The sequence below is a fragment of the Cyprinodon tularosa genome, unplaced genomic scaffold (genome assembly GCF_016077235.1).
Source record: "Cyprinodon tularosa strain WSP-4 unplaced genomic scaffold, ASM1607723v1 ctg71, whole genome shotgun sequence".
Taxonomy (NCBI): domain Eukaryota; kingdom Metazoa; phylum Chordata; class Actinopteri; order Cyprinodontiformes; family Cyprinodontidae; genus Cyprinodon; species Cyprinodon tularosa.
In genome coordinates, this window is record NW_024039463.1 from 152,601 (window position 1) to 176,713 (window position 24,113).

At 36.8% G+C, this 24,113-nt stretch overlaps 1 protein-coding gene across 3 annotated transcripts in view; it reads left to right on the forward strand.

The window, feature by feature from the left end:
• The window catches only part of grm3 (glutamate receptor, metabotropic 3), a 68,514-nt gene that overhangs the window by 40,454 nt on the left and 3,947 nt on the right, over positions 1 to 24,113 (forward strand). For all 3 annotated transcript variants that reach the window (XM_038268904.1, XM_038268903.1, XM_038268905.1), the window contains 6 exons: positions 9,570 to 9,812; positions 9,906 to 10,095; positions 11,858 to 12,167; positions 12,281 to 12,474; positions 12,599 to 12,731; positions 18,393 to 18,570. In XM_038268904.1, the coding sequence (XP_038124832.1) occupies positions 9,570 to 9,812; positions 9,906 to 10,095; positions 11,858 to 12,167; positions 12,281 to 12,474; positions 12,599 to 12,731; positions 18,393 to 18,570 (1,248 nt within the window). The remainder of the gene's footprint in view (positions 1 to 9,569; positions 9,813 to 9,905; positions 10,096 to 11,857; positions 12,168 to 12,280; positions 12,475 to 12,598; positions 12,732 to 18,392; positions 18,571 to 24,113) is intronic.

Genomic DNA, 24,113 nt, shown 5'->3' on the forward strand with positions numbered 1-24,113 from the left:
GAGACAGTAATGCGGTTGAGTGAATTACATATATTTTTCTTTGAAAACATTTTACCTGCTAATTCTAGGTCTTTCTGAAGCTCTCCACAAGTGGTCTTTGGCTCTTGGACAACTCTTCTGATTATTCTTTTCACTCCTCTGTCGGAAATCTTGCGAAAGCAGCTGATCAGGGTCGGTTTATTGTTAGATTATGTTCTTCCCACTTCCGGATTATGGCCCCAACAGTGCTTATGGGAACATTCAGAAGGTTAGAAATCCTTCTGTAACAATGTCATCATTATGAATTGCAACAATAAGGGTTGTGAAGGTCTTGAGAAAGCTCTTCGCTTTTACCCAACATGGGATGTTTTGCACCCCCCTTTCTTCAGGTGTACAATACCTTTTTCCTGTGCCATTTTACATTACACATAACTCAACTTCTGGAGATACTGTAACTAAGGCAAAAGTTATTTCCACCTTGACAAGAAATTACAAAACATTTTTAATCTGTAATACTGTTAAAAGGGAGAAACTTTTAAAGGTATAGATTATTGTTTTTATGGAACTATAGGTAATAAATACCTAAATCACTTTAAAAATAAATATGCACACACAGGGCCATCCTCCCTGCTCTTCTGCCATTGTGTGAAAGAATCTTCCAAATACAATCTGGTATATTTTCTTTCTCCTGAGGACTTCCTCTCATAAACTCATCACTTCTTGCGACTCTCAGCCATATTTAAAGTATACAGTGGAAGCAATGGAGCTAGAATAATTGAATGAATCTGAAGCACTCTGGATACATAAACATTAGAAGTGCACAAGCACATAGGAGGAAACAAGTATGCCACAATGTCTGGCATGTCGGATAACCAATAGGTAAGATGATGACTTAAATTCAACTCTAAATTTGCAGCAAATGCATAGGGCAAGGATACTAAAAGATGCTTAATTTAGTGGGTTGGAAGATATCAAGAACAGGAAGCATGACTTTTGTTACTTTTCCACCACTTTTCTTTGACACATTCCCATTGTACAGTCTCTTTTGTTAGCTCTCTGTCATGAGATGCATAATTTCATTCAGAGAATCTGTAACAAAAAGAGCTTGATTATGATTCATGTAAAGTGAGCATGGTAGGACAGCATTTATTTTCAACTGTTGGTCGCCCCTGAATGACTCATTCTCACTGCTCTGTATAGCTGAAACAGCCAGTGAAAAAGAAGGTGAGGTCTGTTGAAGTTTAGCTGCAGCATCAACATCCGCAGTGCTCTCAGTCAGAACTGAAGAATCAGAACTCTTCAGCGCTTTATACATCTGATGCAGATATGCATGGTGATTGCACAGTTTTAAATAATACTTTAAAGTTTGTCTCCATATATGCTGAAAGATGCTTTTATTACATTTATCTTTACAGCACAACTGAAGATGTATTTCACTGTAATGAGGTTGTTTTGTTGTGTTTCACTGACAGTGTATGTGACTCACTGATGCTGCATGTTGTTTGGTTAGGAGAGTGTTTTCATTCACAGCTCTCTTCATCTAGTCTCATCGAGCTAGTTGCTATGGTAATAAAGCCGACTATTGCCAATTGTTGAGGTGATCTGGTAGATCACGGGAACCACTCCATAAGAACTAGCAGCAGACAGTGGAGCAGATTTGTGAGCTTTGTGCATTTTTTATAAGCACTTGTTACATGAGTCAAACAAAGCACATAAACATGCGCTCCAAAGACACAGACTGGAATCTGCGAAACAGTCAGCTATTTTTTTTTTTAAGGGAGGCAACTTGAAATGCTTGCTTTTTTTCTGCCAGTATGAAATTGCAGACACCCCCAACCCACACACTTCTAAGAGCCATCATTCAACTCCCACCCACCTCCGTGATCTGCAGCAAACAGATCAGTATATACACACATGCATGCGGTCTGTTCAAATACTGGTGATAGATGTGATATTCCCCTTTCTCTGCACAGTGTGTGCACGCATGTGTGCGTACATGTGTGTTGGGGGGGGTACCTCTGTGTTAGCAGAGGCGGTGTGCCTTTAGGGCCATATTGAGCACAGCTTTCTGCTACGTTCAGATGCAAGTGAACAACCTTCACTCATTCTCCGCCTTGTTTTCACTTCACACTCCGTCTCTTAACCTCCATCTTTTTGTCACTCTCTCTGGCTCTATCCTTCCTTTTCCTTCCTCTTTCGCTCTATCTTCTTTCCCATGTCTCACCCAGAAAACATCCCACTTTCTCTACATTCAGAAACAGCACATCCCACACAGACACAAGGTTGCTCTCCTTTCAGCTGTCTACCTGCACCTGTATGTTTCTCCATCGCTTCCTTTTACTGAAACCTTCCATCTTTCCCTCACCTTTTCTTCATTGATTCTGGCCTCTAAAGAATGTCCCGCTTCCACCTCTATCTCTACTACCATGACATTGGTTTTTCGTATTTCCACTGTGCTATTTTCTCTCTTTTTAACTTTTATTCACCTGCCTCTCCTGCCCTGTCACTTTCCTCCCTTTCTTGAGCTTATCTTGTCTCTCGGTCCATCCTCCATCCCAGCAGCTCTTGTTTTTGGCCAATGGTTTCTTTCTTTTGTCCCATCTATCTCACACGCCTTTGTTTCACTCAAGCCTTAGGTCTCCTCTGCTTCCGTCCCTCCTTCCCTCAGTCACTCCAGACTTCCTTTTCTCTCTCCTATCTGTCCTCTGGCATTCCCCTGTGGCTTTTTGCAGCGTGACCCAGGCAACGTCTCCATCCCTCTGGACTGAATCTGCAGGGAAAATAAAAAACTAATGTGACCTCTCTTTTGTGTTAATTTGTGACATATGAGTTAATTTCTGTGTAGTGCTTAGGGATCTGTTTGTTTTAGAAACCAACTCACCAAAACAATAGAGCAAACCTTTTTTTTTATGAATATCTATAATTCTCTCTTTAGCCTTTGAAAATGACTTATTCTTACTTATGCCTCCAAAGACCATTTGCCTTCTCTGTCTCTCTGCTTTAACACCAACACCCCCCCATTGGGCCTTACGTTAGCCCTTCACGGCTGAGGCAATAATTAATTTCTCACCTTCTAAATGAAAATCCTGTCTTTATCATGGTTCTCATTACGGCGTAGAATAATAAGCTGTTCCTAAAGTTAGCAGAATTGGTAAAGTCTCACAAATGTAGATCGTTTTATGCAGAGGTTTTTTTAAACTAACTGCATTTGCTAATGTTTGTCCTATTTTGTTTTGTTAACTTGTCATATTTAAGTTTAATAATTCACTAGTTCACTAAATGCTTGTCTATCCAATGATTCTGAAAGGCTTTGTTTGGTTGATTCATTGATGCCTTGTCCTGTTGATCTGCATTTCATTAGCTTTTCATGTTTTGTAGGATCTAACCTTTTAGTTACCCAGTTTTACCTGGTCTCTAGTTCTAATCAACACATGCCTCTCATTTGGGGATTTCCTGACTATGTCTTCTGGTTTTATTTGTGTTTGCTAGAACTTTCAGTGCTTTAACGTTAAACCACATTTTGTTTAATTTTGTTTGATTTTGTTCATTTTGTTTCCATATAATTTCTGGATCTAAATTTATTAACTAGAGTAGTGTTGACACTCACACCAACTTAATTATACTGGTGAGCAATATTTTACTGATAAAAATACTGACGAGGTAATTCAGGCATGTGACTGCTATTTAGTTACTGTAGACCAAGAAAACATATAAAAGGGACAATGGTCTGGCAAAGGTTAGTGTCGCCTACTCCTAAAGATTTTCTGTTTATGATCACCACAAGGTAAAGGAGGAAAAACTTCAACAACACCAAAAACATTACTCTCATTCTATTTACACGTGGAAATATGAATTAATGCATTTTGTCAACTGTGCAATATTATTAATTAATTAGCAGTTGCACCTGAGATTTTATAAGTTTCAAGTTATATTGGAATGTGTTCATGTTAATCACAATGTCAGTGAAAGTGTGAGAGACTGATGGAGAATGGCCATCAGGGAACAATCCTTTGTATAATAATATAGTGGGTTCGGTTATGTTTTAACATTTTTATCTGAAAAAGTGCTATACTTTGGCAAATCCTGACAGTTTCTGAAAGGAATTTTAATCATCATTTGGTACCTGCACATTTCCATTTTGCTTCTTCATTGTGCTATTTAGCATTAGTAGCCAAACTTTTTGTACCTATTTTTTTTCACTGGGTATTAGGAAATTTAATGACTTTGGCCTCCAAGTAATCATGTACAAACGGAATTTGCATGCAATTTAATTTATCAATGTATTATTTCCCTAGGACTTTATATGTAATACCATATATCCACTGATTGCGTTTCTTATCCCCAATAAGACCTATTGGCTCATTAAATATGACAGATTACTATTGCTAAATCTGCTAAGTGGGTGGAATAATAAGGAACAGGTTTTACAGGTAACATGCATTTAATCACAAATTATGAGAACATCCGCATGAACTACTAATGGAATCTAAATGTAAAAATGTTATTAGCCAAGTTAATATATTTTAATATGTTGATATGTATTAAAAACTAGAAACCGATATTTTTTTTTAAACCCTGGTAACAAACCAAAACTATGGACCATCATAGAAAAAGGAACAAATTTGTGGAACAGACTTAGGGAATTAAAGAGGACGTATGACAATTAGAGTTTATTGAGATAATGTCACTCATATGGCATTATGTTTTGAATTCTGAATACTTACATAACACTTTAAATACTATAAAATCTAAATTAGGGTAACTGAGAAAAGATAGATGTAAACAGTGTAATGGAACTGACATAAAGTTGTTTTCCTATGAATTAAGGGGTAGATATAGAAAAAAGTCTGTTCTTTCTGCTGCTTGTCATTCAAGATGCATTGATTGATGAGTGTTTGTACAGTAGAAGGTATAGGAAATCTAAAGTTATTTTTTTAACAAAATAAAAAATAATAAATAAAAAGAACTGGAAAAACAAAATGATGCATTTTTCAACCTGGTAAGCTGAAAATTATTTATTGCATTAGCCATACTCTGGCTTAACGGGTTTCTACAATTGTATTAATTAGGGCTGCAACAACGAATCGATAAAATCGCTAAAAATCGACTTTTAAAAGCGTTGGCAACGAATTTAATCGTCGATTAGTTGTGTCGCGCGATTAATGCGTAATCCGCCGCCGCCGCCGTCATCACATCCACTTGACTGAAACGGGGGAAGAAGAAAAAATGCGGCAGAGCGAGTCAGCGCTGCAGGTGCAGTGTTGCCAACTCAGCGACTTTTCAGACCCCTCCACCGACTATTTTTCAAAAAAGCGACTAGCGACAAATCTGGCGACTTTTTACGGTGTCACTGGCGGCTTTTGGAGACTCTTACGTGAAAGCATGTATCGTTCCTACTCTGCCGTGGGGCGCCTGGCCCATCCCAACCCTGTTCTCCCGCTCCCGTATGAGTCCCTCTCAGCGCTGCAGTCAGAGCTGCAGGATGTTTACCCTCAGCGTCCAGACTGCAAATGAAGCGCGCATGCGCCGGGATTGAAGGCGCAAATTGATCACAATAATTAAAATAGCCTGAGCTTTGTAAAGTGAAAAAACTCGTAACATGCAACTTTTGTCAAAACAAATTAACATGGCATGGAAGCACCATGTTTGTTTCGTTTTAAAGTGGGGAAACGTAACGTTAGTTTCTCAGGTAGCTCATCTGATGCTTTCCTTACCTTGTTAGTAGGTTACAGACAGTGATAAGGTAGGCTACTTATTTTACTTTTAATTTCATTTGAATTAGCTTAAGCAGCGTTTAGATTTTCTTTATAAATAAATTAACTTGCAAATTATGAGGGCAAGGCTTTTAAAGTTTTAATCTTCTGGCAAAGATAAAGTAAAGAAGATCCTGCAATTTATCGAAGTAAAGCAGAATAAAATCCAGCAAGATCAGTAATATGTCAATTAATTATATGCCACATTCCCATGTAAATATCTGTCTTTGGAGGATGTGTTTTTAGCACCCCTAGTTCTCTCATTTTTATTCCAAATACAATTTATAATTTGAATCACAGGGCTATTTTTATCTCTATGGTTAAGTATTTTCTCAAGCAACTTTAACTGCTATACTTTCCTGTCTTAAAAGGCAGAACTCTTCTAGTCTAAAAAAACCCTCATTTGTTGGAATGGGGGGGCCTATTGTTTGAACCCCTTAGGGGCTTTTAAAAACAAAAATGTCTTTTTTTGCACTTTATGAAACAAAGTACCCTATATTTTGTGGATGTACAGCTACATTTCTTATGTAAGTTTGCGTAGTTTTAACACAAACATTTATTTTTCATATTGCACCAGTACAGTTAATGAGCAACCTGTACTTGTGTGCTTGTTTGTTCTGTCTAAAATGTTTATTTTGGAATAAAGAGGTTAATATTAAAAATATTTTTTGTCCGATTCATCGATTAATCTAAATAATAATCGGCCGATTCATTGATTTTTAAAATAATCGTAACTTGCAGCCCTAGTATTAATTATGCTTCTTTTCATTGAAAGTAATATTTGTGGTAGTGACCAAACCAGATTCCTGACTCCTATAGCAATACACCATTAAAGACTTTAAGAAGAGCTCATCATCAAAGACAAGTCATCAGTCAACACTTTAAAATGCTGGTGAATAATTATAAAAAGCATCTGATTTCTGCTAAGTTAATACCAACTTTCGAGCGTATTCGAGTATGAAAATGTGGCATTTCCATTAAAATGCAAAATATGATGCATGATGAGAAAAGTAGTTTGTATTCTTAATTATACTTGGTGAATTTATTCTGATATTAGTGGGTGTCTGTTTATGCATCTTAGTCAAAGTATTTATTTTAGGTATAGATAAATGATGCAACAAATAATACTTTTCACTAGTACTTGTTTATATATGTCAGTGAAGTTGTTTGTAGAACTGTTAACAGGTGAAATGAATGTGATAAAAACCATAGATCACTACGTTCATGCTGGGGTGAATATGTGCAAAATTCTTGCCATACTCCACTCGTAAAAATTATCATTGGATTAACTCAATTTAATTGATGGCATTTTTTTTCACCCTATACATTTTTGCTAGCTGAAATTAATCCACATTTATCTGTATGGTGTAAGTTTATTGAGTATGTTCATGCATTTAAAAAAAATATACTTTTAAAGAGTAATGAATTCATTCACCAAATTTGAATATTTTTGTTTGGCTTAACTTAATAAAATCTAATTCTTTTGACCAGTATTTGTCCCTGCATTGAATTAAGTTAAGTTCAACTAACTCATAACGTTTAAATAACCCAATGACATATGAATCGGTTTATCAACTCAATTTTATTTACTTTGTAAACAAAAATGCATGCATTTCACATGGCTAAAATAACCTCGACAAAGACAGAGCTGCATGTAATCATGGATCTGGGCCTCAAGATAACTTATGGTTTCACCAGTGTGGACTTTTAGAACAAGAATTTTATGTTACTTTGCATCATACTTAAAATGTCCATACACATTGTGTTACATCAATGATACTAAACAATTCTGGAACCAATTACTTTGGGTATGTTGAATGGTAACAAAGTGTCTTACCTCAACAGGGGGCTTTAGTAATTATTTGAGTGTGTCATCAAATACTCATGTTATGTTTACAGAAACAAAAAGTATGTTGTCTTTATCCTATGGTGACTGGGTTGAGATTCATAGAGAAAACTTCCATCATACGTCTCATATCTCTGCTGTCTCCCCTCAGAAGAGTTTTAAAGAATTTTATGGCTCAAACTTGCACTTGCAGACACTTTCTTGATAAGACGTTCTGTCAGCTCAGCATATTCACGTCTATTCAATATACAAAGTCAGGGATGGTGATAATCTATTTACTCTCTGAACTTGATTTTGAGGTATATTAAGGACAACACAGAAAAAGTACCATCAGAGGCATCTTCAATCTTTTAGGCTGCTATCTCTTCATTACATGTAATTATCACATGCAGCTCATAAGGCTTCAGTACAATCCACCGTCTTGGCAACACACATTTTGGATAATTGGCTAATGGTAAAGTATTTTCAGGGATATATTTGTGTTTCTTACTGGCTCGTAGTCTGGCTACCTTTTACCCAGTGTATTTTTAAGACTTTTTATTTATATGGCAGCTGTTTGATAATGAATTATCTCTCTTTTTCATCTTTTGATAGCATCATCACATTGTTATTGCAATAATTAAGCCATCATCTAAGCATTTAGCCCCAAAATTCAAATAAAGCTTGATGCTTTGAATTTCCTGTGACAGAGGGGAGAAGGGAGGAAGATAAAGGGTTTTGCTGTCTCTATGATTTATGGATTTCATAAACGCTAACACCCTCTGCTGCCATTTGACACACCATTCTTCTCCGCACACACTGAGCTTGCACAACAAAAGGATGGCTTTAGTGGTTGTTAGTGCCACTCGCATGTACATGCCCGTGAACATGCATGCACGTGCAAACTAACAGCAGGGTCAAGGCTTTGGTTCTGTCAGCATAGCCTCCCACCGAGCTCAAAGCAATACCTTAGCCACCACACTGGGAAGTACAACCTAATGGGGTTCCCACATGCATTTGTGTGCAAATCCAGGCAATTCGACAGATTACTTCTATTCTGTGTTGTGATTTGTCCTGCTATATTGTTATCTATGTATAAAAATCCAATCTGACCTGCAAGTTCTTCATTTAACCCAAGCATCATATTAAACCAGGAGGGCATCACGGTATTATCAGTGCATATTTCCATTGGGTGGCTAAAAGTCTTGTTATATGTTAAGAGATCACAAACCATCACTTGACAGGCAGCACTGTATAACACAGAGGTCTATGTGTCAGCAACTGTGATTTGATTGCTCTGCTATAGGGACAGATGTGGCTTTGTTGTAGATATGCACTTCGTCTGAGTCAAAAGGACCAAGTGTCAGCACTATCAGGTCGGATGCTGCCAACGACACGTCAGGTTACCGTTTTCTCAGTCCACAGTCATTTTCTCCTTCTTTTTATGGCTTCAGCAACATGCCAATTTTACAATCTCCTTTCTTCCCACATCCTTGGGGTAGATGGTAATCCTTTTATAACAACATGTATACAAACCAATTTGGCACTTTCAGCAGTGTGCCTCCCTCGCAGAGGAGACACATAGGCTAATTCCATCAATGAGTGGGTACTTATTACATTGCCCAGGGTTTTTATTCCTATGCTTTTATGACTATATGCTTTTATAGGCAGAATCCTAACGATGCCTTCGGTGATACACAGGATCAGATAAGAAATTAGGCCAGCGATTCTATCCCTATGGTACCTCTGAGAGGAATTTTAAGCCACTTAAGCCATCGCCAGGCATTGCAGCCACTTGCAGCCACTTGCAGCCTATTTGTTAATACATGTAAAACTGTCTTGGTCTCAACAGTAAGCAGATAATTTTGATTGCTTTCATTTTAATCTGAGCTCAGAGAGTGAGATAACCATTGTTTTTTCATATTGTCCCACAGCTGTTTTTCAAAAACTTTGGCACAAGGTTTGTGTTCATTTGTGACTTCTTATCATTTATCTCCTTTTCCCCACTACAGCCCCATTTGCCCCTCCAGGCAGTGAGACAGTTGTGAAGTTTGATTCTCAGGGGGACGGCATGGGCAGATACAACATCTTTAGCTATCAACGTTCTGGGGAACGTTATGGCTATGTGCCAGTAGGAGAGTGGGCAGAGAGTCTGAGTCTAAACAACGATCTGATACGCTGGCCTAAAGAGGCAGTGCCAACCTCTCAGTGCAGCGACCCCTGTGAGCGCAATGAGATGAAGAAAATGCAGGCAGGTAGGAGAGGGAAGTGTGACTTTCTTTTTCAAAGCAAAGCTTCCTTTATGTTTAAAGATGTTCCCACATGTTGCACATGTTACTGATCCCTAGGCGAGTACTGCTGCTGGATCTGTACAGCGTGTGAGCCTCATGAATACCTCGCTGATGAGTTCACCTGCTCGCCATGCGCTCCTGGTCGGTGGCCAACAGAGGACCTCACATCCTGTTATGACCTTCCTGAGGACTACATTATGTGGGAAGATGCTTGGGCCATTGGTCCCATTACCATTGCATGTGTAGGGTGAGTAAAGTACAGGATTTTTTAATCAAGAAAGAGATTAGAAAGCTTTTTAGATAAATGAAAACCTGCCAGCAGTGACAGATATATATATGAATTTTCAATAACTTAAACATCATATCTTATTTGAATCTGACTAATACAAGCGAGAAATTGACTACAGGCTGAAACTGACGGCTGAAAATGCAGAAACAGTTCTCTCATCCGAAAGATATATTGGAATAAACCCATAAAGTATTTAAATGAGGAGGAAAATTACTATATATAAAATACAAGTAAACACTAAGTGAAACGTGACAAACTCTAGACCCATGGGCCAAACCCGGTCTGTCACAGTAATTTTTCCAGTTCTCAGAAGCCAAAAAAGGCATATCAGGTCATAGAGGCATATGTTCTTTTAAAGTGTGGAGCATGACTAAAGCGGATAAAGAAAACTGAGTAATAATAGTAATAATAATAGTACTAGAGCAGCAAGACTTTGTAAATATACTATAAAATATAATGTTCAATTTATAAAGCTGCAACTGACCCTTAAAAACTTGATCATGCCAAACCGGACCAAAATAAGTGTTTGACTTATCTATAGATGGACCTTAAAGATATATTGAGGCACTTTTAAAGCAATGTTTTAAGCCTTTTAGTCTTGTCTTGAACCATTGTTTAGTTCGTCATCTGAAAATTTTAAAGTATGATACAACAGCAGCCCTGACTGTCCAAAAGAAGAAGTTGCCAAGACACATGCTAACTCTGTGGCAGAAAGCTACCTGCTGCGCTGGTGCAGGAACAATAATTAGTCTTCAGAGAGTAAGGAAGTGAGCAAGCTATCTTTAAAACAATGAAATCCTAAATCCAGTTTGCTATCATGCCACAAGCCATATCAGAGCAAACATGAAGGAAATGCCCTGTTTAGATTAGAATTAAATAAAATTTTTGTCCAATGTAGAGAATACTGTGTGGCCATACACACTAGTCAATCTCAAACACCATGCTCAGAGTACAAGGTGATGGTGGCAACAGTGTGCTATTGATTCCCTTCTGGTAACAAGGAATCAAGAAAGCTGTTCAGAGTTAATGTCAAGATATGTAGAGAAAAATTCAGAGAAATCTCTAAAGAAAGGAGTTAGCGGCTGCAATGGACATGATATCAAGCTGAAGATTCAACTTCAAAAAGGACAATGACCAAAATTATACAGCTAAAACTAAAATGCAACGGCATAGATCAAAGCATACTCATTTTTAGTATGGTCCTGTTGAGGTCCAGACCTATATTCAATTGAAAATTATCAGCACATTTTTAAAAGACATGTATGTTATTTTATGCGTCATATGTAATATAACATCAGGTGCTTTATTTTGGATGAATAAAATGTAGTGTTACTTAAGACATACCTGAAATCTCTGAGAATGCAGCATAAATCAGGTCTAAAAATTGCACAGTGGTGGCAAAATCTTTTTCAAGTATTTTAGAAATCTTGTATACATATCTGTCAACTTCACAATTTATCTCAACGCTGCATTGGTCCATCTATAACACCAAATTAAAATAAAGGCTTACCGGTATGTTGTGGCAAAATGTGGAACAGGATATTTTTAAGGCAATGTAGACACTTTTAGTTCCCATAAACATAAGGGGCAATGCACATTCCTTCTCTAAATGTTGCAGACAGAATTTTGTGTTAGGGTTAGGGTTAGGTCTAAACAGACATACATGACATAAACTTTATTCCCAACCATTAATTGTGTTGTGCATGCTCCCTATCTGCAGGTTTGTGTGCACCGGTCTGGTAGCCTGGGTGTTCATCAGACATAACAACACACCATTGGTGAAAGCCTCAGGAAGAGAGCTCTGCTACATTCTTCTCGCTGGAGTCTTTATGTCCTATGCGATGACTTTCCTTTTTTTGGCCAAACCCTCTCCTGCCATATGTGCCCTGCGGCGCCTCGGACTGGGCACTTCATTTGCTGTGTGCTATTCAGCCCTGCTTACCAAAACCAACAGAATCTCCAGAATTTTCAACGGCGTGAAAGATGGGGCGGGCGCAGTGAGGCCGCGCTTCATTAGCCCATTCTCTCAAGTGAGTGAATGCAGCAGTCTGTCCATCAATCTAAATCAGCCAGATGAATGGATGGATAAACTGACACAGAGAAACCCAATGACTTTAATTCTCCTATTCTTCGTTTTTGTCAGGTATTTATCTGTCTGAGTCTGATCTCCGTCCAACTAGTAATGGTCTCAGTGTGGCTACTTCTGGAGGTTCCAGGGACACGGCGGTTTACGTTACCAGAACGACGCCAGACAGTCATCCTCAAGTGTAATGTGCGAGACTCCAGCATGCTACTGTCTCTGGGATATGATGTACTCTTGGTCATCTTGTGTACTGTGTAAGTTTATGTTGTGCTAGTCTCTTAAAAAACAGCTATTACATTTTCTTTTCTTTTTTTTTGTTAGTCTTACCGGTATCTGTGTGTCATACATTACGTCCTGTGTGCTTATGTCTTTTAATAGGTATGCCTTCAAGACCAGGAAATGCCCTGAGAACTTTAATGAGGCCAAGTTTATCGGATTCACCATGTATACCACCTGTATAATTTGGCTGGCCTTTCTTCCCATCTTCTATGTCACATCCAGTGACTACAGGGTATTTTCTTACTTGTGGATTTGCATTCAGATATGTTTTATATAATAATGAAGGAAATTAGGAAGCAACAACACATTTTCATATTCAAAGTAGCCAGCTGCAATGTTTTGTTCACAAAAGGAAAAGATTTACTTTTGAAAAAGTATAATAAATGACAAACATATTGTTCACCTACTCTTTCACCAATTGCAGAATTTTCTCCTTACCTTGTATGTGGTATTCAGCTTTTGACATTTGTATTTGAAAGCTTTAAAGCATTACTCCCAGAGGCTTATTAAAATTTATATTTTTCAGTGTTAAATTGTGGCAAGCCTGGCTTTGCACAAATTGATCCTAAAATACTTAATACTAGGTATACACTGTGCGATCATTGGGGGGGTTTGTTGGAATATCATTTAGGAATCATTGGTGGTGGCTCTCAATCTGCAGTGTTACATCACACTGCAAAGCCAGGCAGTTTTTTTTAGCATGTTGTGACCAAAGATAACCTGCAATGATTACCTGTCTGATATTTAGAATGCAGGTCTCACAGTATGACAGGTGCTACAACCTACAAGTACTGATAAGTAAATAGCAACCCAACTGTAGAAGATCCGATCAGGGAAAAATCAGGGATTTTTTATGAACCTCTCAGATGAAGAATGTGCAAAAACCAGCAGCTACCACGTTACAATACATTTGCATATAAAATTACTCACCTATTTATCCACTATAAGAATCATCTACAACATGGAAACACAATAACTTATATAAGGGAAAGAGTTTTGGCAAGAAGAAGAGAGACTTCGCAGACAGGGACTGTGGTCCCTATTAAAATATTTTAAAAAGTAGGCCTTATAAGTTTTGGATTTCTTAATCAATTTCTGTCATGAAGAGTCTGTTCTAATTGCAACATAGAGCATCACGCACAGAAGAAAATAGCTCCTTCTTTCTATTACACACGAACAGGTGAGCGCTCTGACTATAGCCGATAACTGGTGAGTAATTAGAGCAAGAAAGAAATATTTTCCCTCATGTTGGATTATTTCAGCGCAAGTCAACAGCAAGATTTTTGCTTTTAGAACCTTTAGAATTTTGGGATTGTGCAATTTTTCATTGGGTTACAGTTGTGTAAAGCCTCCATGAGAAAACATGTCGCAGACTACAAGTTTAGGTATTCTCTCTGTGAACTAGCCTCTTTTTTTTTTCTTTTTTTTTTGTCATGTTCAGCATTATGGCAACAGGATTGGAATCTTAGTGCCATGTTCTGCCCAACTTTTCGCTTTGCCAAGGGAGGCTTGTCAGGAACTAGCATCCTAAGTTGGTCATTTTTTATTTACCTCGATTGCGTCCAAATTCTCCTTTTTCAGATTTCATTTTTAAGTCGTAACAGCACAGATGGCTGTCATATATGTCTAATAAAGTTTCTTAGCATTACTGATCGAGTTTAACACTTAGGTAAATTTAGAAATATATTTCCAGATTTGGCATTTCCATACCAATAACTCACCAGCAAAAATTGTTTCTAAAAAAACAACACCTCACTGTAATCACAGCAAGGTGAACTGTGAACAGCAATGATATACAAAAAACTAAAGTAACAGAACAATTACTTATTCCATTCCATGTTGCAGTCCCTTAAAAAAAAGCGCACATAAATTACCTTGTTCATACAACAATGTTCTTTTGCATATTGTAGCCGTAATTTTGTTGATACTGCTAAAATATTATTCAGGCTTGATATTAATCAATAAATGACTAATAGAATGACCAATAACTTCAATATTTCACACTGTAGTGCCACCAAACTCACAGTTCAAACAAACTATTTATTCTTGATCATACAACAACTCTTACATTGGGAAAGTATAAAACAAAATACATTTTGGTGGAATTTAAGATAATAAATAAGGACCAATAAATACTTCATTACACATTGTGGTGCCACAGAAATTCATAGAGAGAAGAGAGAGGAAGAGAAAGACAGCAAGGAGAAGAGAGAGGAGCAGGAAATTGAAACTTTCTCTTCCATCAATCATTATGGGCAATGTGAGATTCAGCAAACAACTTACACAAACTCCAAGTCCTAGCTAGGACACAGCCAGAATATTGGCAATGTAGCATTATGTGTTTCACTGAAACTCCACCTTAGTCTTCAGGGGTTTCTGACAGAGTGAGTCAGGCTGAATCGTCCTAACTGTTCTGGAGAAATCAAACAACTGGATTCTTATGGTGCTGTCTACCTTGCTTAAATGACAGTAGGTTTGTTGAAGCAGGTGTGTGATGGCATCTTCAGCTCCAACTTCACAATTATAAGCAAATTGCAAAGAGTCCTCATAGCTACTTGTTTGTTTGCTCAGGTGAATTGTATTTTCATCAAGAGGGGATGATTTATCTGTACTGTGATCTTTTAATTTTTTTAGGCAATTTGTAATAAAGTAGTTATTCGCCATTTTATTGGTTGTTTATTGCCTAAATTCCACCAAAATTGAATTTTGACTTATTTACCCAACTTAGGAGTTGTACAGTAGTTTGATCAAGAGTATATATTGTTTTTGTACCGTGAGTTTGGTGGCACCACTGTCTGAAATAGTTAAGTTGTTGGTCATTTTATTAGATGTTTGATGTTATGATTAAGATTCCCCCTTAATCGCATTTTAACATATTTTCCCAAATTAGAAGACTTGGTATGAACAAGGTAGTATATGTGTGCTTTAATTTTGAAGGGACTGCAAAATGAAATGGAATAAGTAATCATTCTGTTACTTTTTTGCTAAAATCTTTAGATTATTCAAAAGAATTACCTTTCAATTCAAAAATTACAATCTGAAAACCATTAGATCGCATAGATTATGTCCTTGGTGTAGCCATTACATTTATTTTGGTGTTGCATGTTGCAGACGGTCCCTGCACCGTCAAGAAGAAGAAGCACACTCTGCAAAGAGCAAAATGCAATTCCTCTATCGCTAAGGATGGCCCTCTTTGAGAAAAATACGATTGTAGCTCACAGTTCACCTTACTGTGATTGCAGTGAGGTGTTGGTTTTGCAGAACCGATGATCCGTTGGTGAGTTATTGGATATGAATATCTTTCAAATCTTACCTATGTAATCTCAATGTTGTGCCAAAAACAGATAATTCCATGTCATATACTATATCATGCAATAGTCTTATAATATTGAAAAAATTGCACTATGTAGAAAGAGCATTAGGCAAGCAAATGGTATCTATCTAAACTGATAATTTTTTCCAACATTTAAATGAGGTGTTATGAAAAAGTCTGTATCCTTGTGCTGCTGAGCCATAGCTACATATAAAGATCTGTCACCTTAAGGAAAAAAGATCATAAGTGAACTTAAATGCTAAATTAAGACGCTCTCAATATTTAAATGTTTCTTACCCTTACAGTTTTTCCCCGATGATTAACAGTGGGAGTCATATCACAGATCAGTGTGTAAATGTGAAAGGTGTTGGGCATTAATACTGAATGCTGTAAACATTTTTGATTTGAAATAAACACAGCTGGTAACCATTCTGGAGTTCCTGGCAACAAGTTCTTACCAGTACAACTTCCTCTATGCCTGTTTTATTCTGTTTTTATTATTATTATTATTATTCTTTTGGCATCCAGTGTGGACAGCAAAGTAAGAATTTAATTGTACAAGGAAACTTTTTTATTGTGCATATAACAGTAAAGGATAATTATTTGATTTAATATTAGGCATAATCAATAATTAATAAATATTTGTCCAAATATTAACATTTTAAAGTGTTGCTATACATAATATTTCCTTTTATTTATCACCCCATAGCTGTGTAACAAACACATTTATCCAACTCTCCATTTCACTCACCAACACATCTATTTCTGCCTTGGTTAAATGATAGTAAGCATTAAATAACATTGATCAGCTTACTTATTATTTTTGTTTCAACAATTCTTAGTTAACAATACTTTAAAAAGTACATTTTTTCTAGCTTTTCCCTCAACATAACTGATAAAAACAGTCAGGTAACATAGGAAATAAATGGCTGGTAACTTTAATCTACAGCTAATCCCATCGGCAGATGCTCCAGTTCTGCAGTTCTGAAGTGACAAACAGGTTCTGTTAAACTGCTGCCACATGTCCACACTTACCATCAAAGGTGGATGAATGCACTCCTAAGCCTCAAAAATCCCATGTACACCTACACACTTTAAGCAGACATGTTCACAAGCACAAACTGTTTCAAAGGGCGTGAGAGAGAGACGTGCCGCCCGAATTGCCCATTTGATCCTTAAGCAAAAAAACCTGAATTAATGTTTTCATTTACATTTTTTTTTTTGCTGAAATGTCTCTTTAAATTTGTCTCTGTCATCTGAAAAAGAAAATATTATAACAATTCTTACTTAAAGATTACTCTTGTGCAGATATAACATCCTCCCACATTTATAAATATTTATATAAACAGTGGAGATGTTGGATTGTTGATTACTGACGAATGTGCTCAGCTGTGGTGTGATTTTACTTTCTGTTAACACTTAAGAGTGGTGATTAGGGGAACCTGAAATGAGCAAGCAACAGACACTGCTGCAGAACTGTGTTTAAGAGAGTGGGAAAGCACTTAGCATTGATTTATACAATGAACCACAAAGAACAAACTTAAATTGAACAGGGAGAGACTATTAAGTTTGGCTTCGGAGTTCTCTGTTGATTGAGTCTTTATTGATTGATTCAGTAATTGTTATTCTCCGGACTAAAGTGAAGTAAGAAGATATTGAAATAAGAGTTGTACTCCTGCTATATGTGTCGTATTGGCTATATGCATTATTAGAAGTCAGATCTCTCTTAAACAGTACTTTAATTATTTGTTTTAAAGATTAGAAGCTCTACTGATGCAATAATGTATCTCTAGTAGGTTACAGTGCCATAACAAATTATTCAGTCCTCTACTTTTTTCCACTTTAATACTAGAATCTTCATTGTAGGTCTAAAACAATTAATCATATTGATCATGATTAATTGATTATTGAAATAATCATCAACTAATTTAGTAATCGATTAATCATTCAATTGGAGTGTAGAGAGTCTATAACGTGCCTTAGCTGACAGAGCCACCTGCTTAGGCAGCAATTCTACCAAATTGTAGAAAAAAATATGTACATATTTTCCTCTTAAGATAAAAAATATTTTTCGTCTTCTAATACACTCTTTTCAAAAGTCCTCAAGTGGAAAAGTTGTAGTTTCACCTGGTTAAATTTGGCCAGGTGAAAAGTCTTTTTTGAGGAACCTTTTGCTATCTGATTAATCGATTAATCAAAAAATGAATCAACAGCTTCATTGATTTGTAGAATAATGGTTAGTTGCAGCCCAATATCCTTGTATTTTCTGAATTGGTTTTTTTAATTTGTATGTCCACTGATATGTTGTGTTTAGGGTTTATATTTAGTCCTTGGAATAAAAAAATGCATGTCCATCTACCAAACAATTATGTACTAGTTTTTTCAGTGTTTTGCATAAAGACACAAAAGTTTGAGATGATAATGTGATGAAATATTGAAAATTTAAAGGTACTTATACTTACTTTTACAAAGCACTGTGCAGTCAATGTATACATTAAAATTATCTGCTGAATTGTAAATGGATGATTAATTAAAGTAAAAAAAAAAATAAACTCAAAATTTCTCTTTCTTTTTTTTCAGGTTCAGACCACTACCATGTGTATCTCTGTCAGTCTAAGTGGCTTTGTGGTCCTGGGCTGTATGTTTGCTCCCAAGGTCCATATCATCATGTTTCAGCCCCAGAAGAATGTGACCAGCCACCGACTTAACCTCAACCGCTTCAGTGTCAGCGGGGCTGCCACTACATACGCATCTCATGGTAGGTTGTTTTTATTGAAACAGCAGGTTTTCTCTTTCAGAGAGGCTCATTTTGGATTCAGTGCTCACAAGCATTTGTTGTGCTGAATCCCAAAAGCGTTTATATCCGATGCTCTTGTTTAACAAGCTGAAAACTAATGTTAGATATAACTAAACACCATTTTTTATTATCCTGATCTTAGATTTCATTCAATATGGTACAAAATGAAAATATTACAAGAAGATTTAATATAATTGCAAAGTTTTGTTGGTAAAGCTTTTATTGTCAAAGGATAAGGATTGAGATATTTGTCTCACTGACTAGATATCTTAGGAGTAATCAAGGGAAGTAATATTCGAAGATATAAAAAAAAAAAGCCAACAGTGACCCCCGAGAGTGGTCCTGACCTTGAACTTTTGAATATTTGTGAATCATGTTTCACACACAGACATCAATTTCTAACAGATGGTATTGGTATGGATGGTATCGGCCAATACTGAATAGCCAGGTATCGGATATCAGTACCGGGGCCAAAAAATTACATTGGCGCAACACATTAAAATGAAAGCTAACATTTCTGATGAGTAAGGTGAGAAATTATCTTTTTATTTTTTATTTTATTATACTTTAATAATCCCAGAGGGAAATTAATTCTCTGCATTTAACCCATCCCCTTGAGGAGCAGTGGGCTGCCATTAGGCAGCGCCCGGGGAGCAGTGTGGGGTTAAGGGTCTTGCTCAGGGACCCAGAGTGGCAGTCTTTGGGAGTGGGGGATCAAACTCACAACCACATGATTCAAATCCCTATGCCCTAACCACTAGGCTGCAACTTCCCTTAAAAAAAATTTAAAAAATCCTGCCAGAGACTCAATTTTGGCTTTTTAAAATATTTGGCATCTCTCTAACTTGCTAAGTTACATGTATCCAAGTATCAGCCTAAATAGTTATCACATTCATGAAAGGAGAATTGGATTTAGTTTTTTTACAGCTTAGAGCTAATGTAATTTAAATTGATGGTTAGAATAAAAAAAAGTCAACAATATGACAACTTGTATACCATTTGTTTGAAAAATGTTTATTATAGTATAATAGTGTATTCTGACCACACACAGTGGCTATGGCTTACTCCACACAGCGAGAGCATTCACTGCTCCTCCCTCAACTCCTGTAACTAGATAGAGCTGAGGTGTTGGCAAACAGCAGCACCGCATGGAGAGAGCGGAAACAAGCTGAACTTTTCTATGAAATCGCGACACGGCAGCCAATCAGAGACTGGTTGTAAGTGAAGCTTTTTTCTCTTAAAATGGAAAACAGAGAAAATAATTTTAAAAACGGAAGAAAGAAGGAATGCTATCAAGAGGTCTTTAGGTAGCTTTAAAAAAGCTATTTTAATTTAGTCCTAAAAGGACTGCTAATCGTCCTCAATCACCTTAAGCACAGAGCCCAGTCTGTCACTGCACACTGACCCCAGCATCAGTGCTTCCTGTGGATGGATTTACAATGAAGTCCCGCCTATTCTTCAAATCAGGGCTCTTTTTTTCAGAGCTTTTCGGGCTTATCCAAAAATGTGTTGGTCTCCCCAAGGTGATTCAGAAGTTTTTCATAAGAAACAATTTAGCAGTAGTCTGTGATGTTAAGTTTTACCTGTCTTTTTATTGTGAAATGCCGACAGACAAAGAGTCCATGACAGGAAATGACCTGGGAGTGCTGTCGATTTACTAAATATCAAATAATCATTCCAGCCACTAAATAAGGTAAACATGCCCACTGGTATATTCAATACCAGCACAGGAATTATGTTTTGCAATAACTTTACAGGTGCTGGTCATAAAATTAGAATATCATGAAAAAGTAGATTGATTTCAGTAATTCCATTTAAAAAGTGAAACTTGTATATTATATTCATACATTACATACAAACTCATATATTTCAGATGTTTATTTTGTTTAATTTTGATGATTACAAATGACAACAAATGAAAATCTCAAATTCATCATATCAGAAAATTAGAATATTGTGAAAAGGTTCAAAATTGATGGCCCCTGGTGCCACACTCTAATCAGCTAATTAACTCAAACCACCTGCAAAAGCCTTTAAATGGTCTTTCAGTCTAGTTCTATAGGCTACACAATCATGGGGAAGACTGCTGACTTGACAGTTGTCCAAAAGACGACCATCGACACCTTGCACAAGGAGGGCAAGACACAAAAGGTCATCGCTAAAGAGGCTGGCTGTTCACAGAGCTCAGTGTCCAAGCACATTAATAGAGAGGCGAAGGGAAGGAAAAGATGTGGTCGAAAAAAGTGTACAAGCAAGAGAGATAACCGCACCCTGGAGAGGATTGTGAAACAAAACCCATTCAAAAATGTGGGGGAGATTCACAAAGAGTGGACTGCAGCTGGAGTGAGTGCTTCAAGAACCACCACACACAGACGTATGAAAGACATGGGTTTCTGCTGTCGCATTCCTTGTGTCAAGCCACTCTTGAACCACAGACAGCGTCAGAAGCGTCTTGCCTGGGCTAAAGAGAAACAGGACTGGACTGCTGGTGAGTGGTCCAAAGTCATGTTCTCTGATGAAAGTAAATTTTGCATTTCCTTTGGAAATCAAGGTCCCAGAGTCTGGAGGAAAAGAAGAGAGGCACTTCATCCACGTTGCTTGAAGTCCAGTGTAAAGTTTCCACAGTCAGTGATGGTTTGGGGTGCCATGTCATCTGCTGGTGTTGGTCCATTGTGTTTTCTGAGGTCCAGGGTCAACGCAGCCACATACCAGGAAGTTTTAGAGCACTTCATGCTTCCTGCAGCTGACCAACTTTTTGGAGATGCAGATTTCATTTTCCAACAGGACTTGGCACCTGCACACAGTGCCAAAGCTACCAGTACCTGGTTGAAGGACCATGGTATCCCTGTTCTTAATTGGCCAGCAAACTCTCCTGACCTTAACCCCATAGAAAATCTATGGGGTATTGTGAAGAAGAAGATGCAATACACCAGACCCAACAATTCAGAAGAGCTAAAAGCCACTATTAGAGCAACCTGGGCTATCATAACACCTGAGCAGTGCCACAGACTGATCGACTCCATGCCACGCTGCATTGCTGCAGTAATACAGGCCAAAGGAGGCCCAACTAAATACTGAGTGCTGTACATGCTCATACTTTTCATGTTCATACTTTTCAGTTGGCCAACATTTCTATAAATCCTTTGTTTTTATTGGTCTTCAGTAATATTCTAATTTTCGGATATGATGAATTTGAGATTTTCATTTGTTGTCATTAGTAATCATCAAAATTAAACAAAATAAACATCTGAAATATATGAGTTTGTATGTAATGTATGAATATAATATACAAGTTTCACTTTTTAAATGGAATTACTGAAATCAATCTACTTTTTCATGATATTCTAATTTTATGACCAGCACCTGTATATCAGGAAACAAGCTCAGCAATAGCGTCTGCTGGGATGGCGACGTCATCGGCCGTAAATAAAAATTGTGAAGGATTTGTCCTTTAACTCTTGTTCATATAATGTGGTCTAACATGAAACATTAAGTATTTATTTCCAAATGTATGTTTTTCATTATCAATGCCAATTTTTTGTCTCCAATGACTGTGTGATCTTTTAAAAAAGAATTTGCTGATATTTATACATTTTTACTTACTCCTTCATTGTTACAATAGCTTAAAATGCACTTATTTATATTTCTCTTTGCCTGTCTGACACGATTTTTATTCATTTATGAAACACTTGACATACTGACTTAAAAATGAGATTCTTCCATTTTGGAAATTTATTTGATCAGTATTTAAAAAACTATTACTTTTTCAAGCCTTTAAAAGACAATTAAAAGTTTTTACTTTTAATTTTCATGAAAAAAGAAGAAGAAAGATTGAAGCTGCAGTTTTCCCATGTAAACACGGTGAATAAACTGTGCTAATTACCATGTAGTCAGAGAAGAGATAGTACTGTTTTCTGACCTGCTGTACCTGAGGACAGAATTAGAGCTTAAATTGATTGGCTCTGGTCTCAGAAGCAGCTAACTTTTTTCCTAATGGTGTAAGTCCTAGTGTCTTTGTCAGTCACACACTGCAGAGAAAGTGCACAGCGGGAAGTACAGCTGATCAAACAGAGAGGGATAAAACAACATGGCCCATTGTGAGAATGGGGCCAAATACCGGAAGAATAAAAAAAAAGGAATTTGAAGGAGACACATCCTCTGTCTAAAACAACCAGACTGATTAAAGTCACAAATAAATCCAGAGATAATTAGTTGCCACATACATCTTTTAAATTTACATTAAACTATACATTTCTATGCATATTAGAATGAAAAACTATACAATAATAATACAGGTTTACTTCATGTCAACTCAGTGTGACTATTTAATCCCTTTATACAGACAGTTGTTGCTTTTGTTTGCAATTGATAGTTGCAAGTGTTTTTAGTTCCTTACACTGTCTTATTACAGTACCGGTCTTTCTGTAAGAACATTGGACGTTTAACTTTAATTTGTTAAATTAAATTTCTAGGAGCAGTTTATTTTTTTAATACCAAAATTTGAAACAATTATCATTATCAGCTAAATAATTCTGCTCCATCGATGAAGAGTTCAATGTATTTTAGAGTACACTGTATACACAAATCATTACAACTTTTAATTGAAAGTGTAAAACAAAGTAATTATATCAATTTCTGTGTCTAAACTTGAGAAATATCTTTAAAGAAAAGGAAAAATAAAAAAACAAGTAGGGGGAAGTAAAAAGCACAGCAAAAACCTGCTAATAAGTAATTAAATTCCGTTTATTTAAATTGGACCAATTCATAACATTTCATCTTAAGACCTTTTACAGAGACATTTCATTCAGATCATAAATTCAGATTGGTTAAAAGTTTTCTATTTAAGGAAACCTGGCTGACCTTGCAGGACAATCTCCTCCTGGAGGAGCATGTTGTCTTTAACTCAACAGCAATCCCTCACACTAAGCATGCATGCAGTGACAGTGAGAAGAAAAATGCCCTTTTAACTGGAAGAAACCTCCAGCAGAACCAGGCTAAGTGTGAGCAGCATTCTGCCGAGTGTGATGGGTGTTCAAAAAGATAAAAGCAAAAAAAAGAAAGGAACATAAAAGCACTGATCCATAAATGCTTTCTATGCCAGGATAGGTAACAGTAAACTACCTCCATAGATGGCTCTGTCTAGGAAAGAAACAGTTATGCTGATGAGCTCTGAGCCAGTTTTCATATCAAAGGGAGGAAAGAGAGCACATAGAGTCTGAGTAAAGAGGAGCCCATAACTATATCTAGGACAGAAGCAGGGTTAAGCACATAATGAGTGATAACCAGAGGTGTCAAGTAACGAAGTACAAATACTTTGTTACTGTACGTAAGTACGCTTTTTAGGTATCTATACTTTACTCCATTACTTATTTTTCTTCCTACTTCTGACTTCTACTCATTACATTTTCACACAAGTATCTGTACTGTCTATTCCGTACATTTTTAAAACAAACATTAATCGTTACTCTTGGCTTCGGTTTAATGTTTATAAATATTTATTTCAC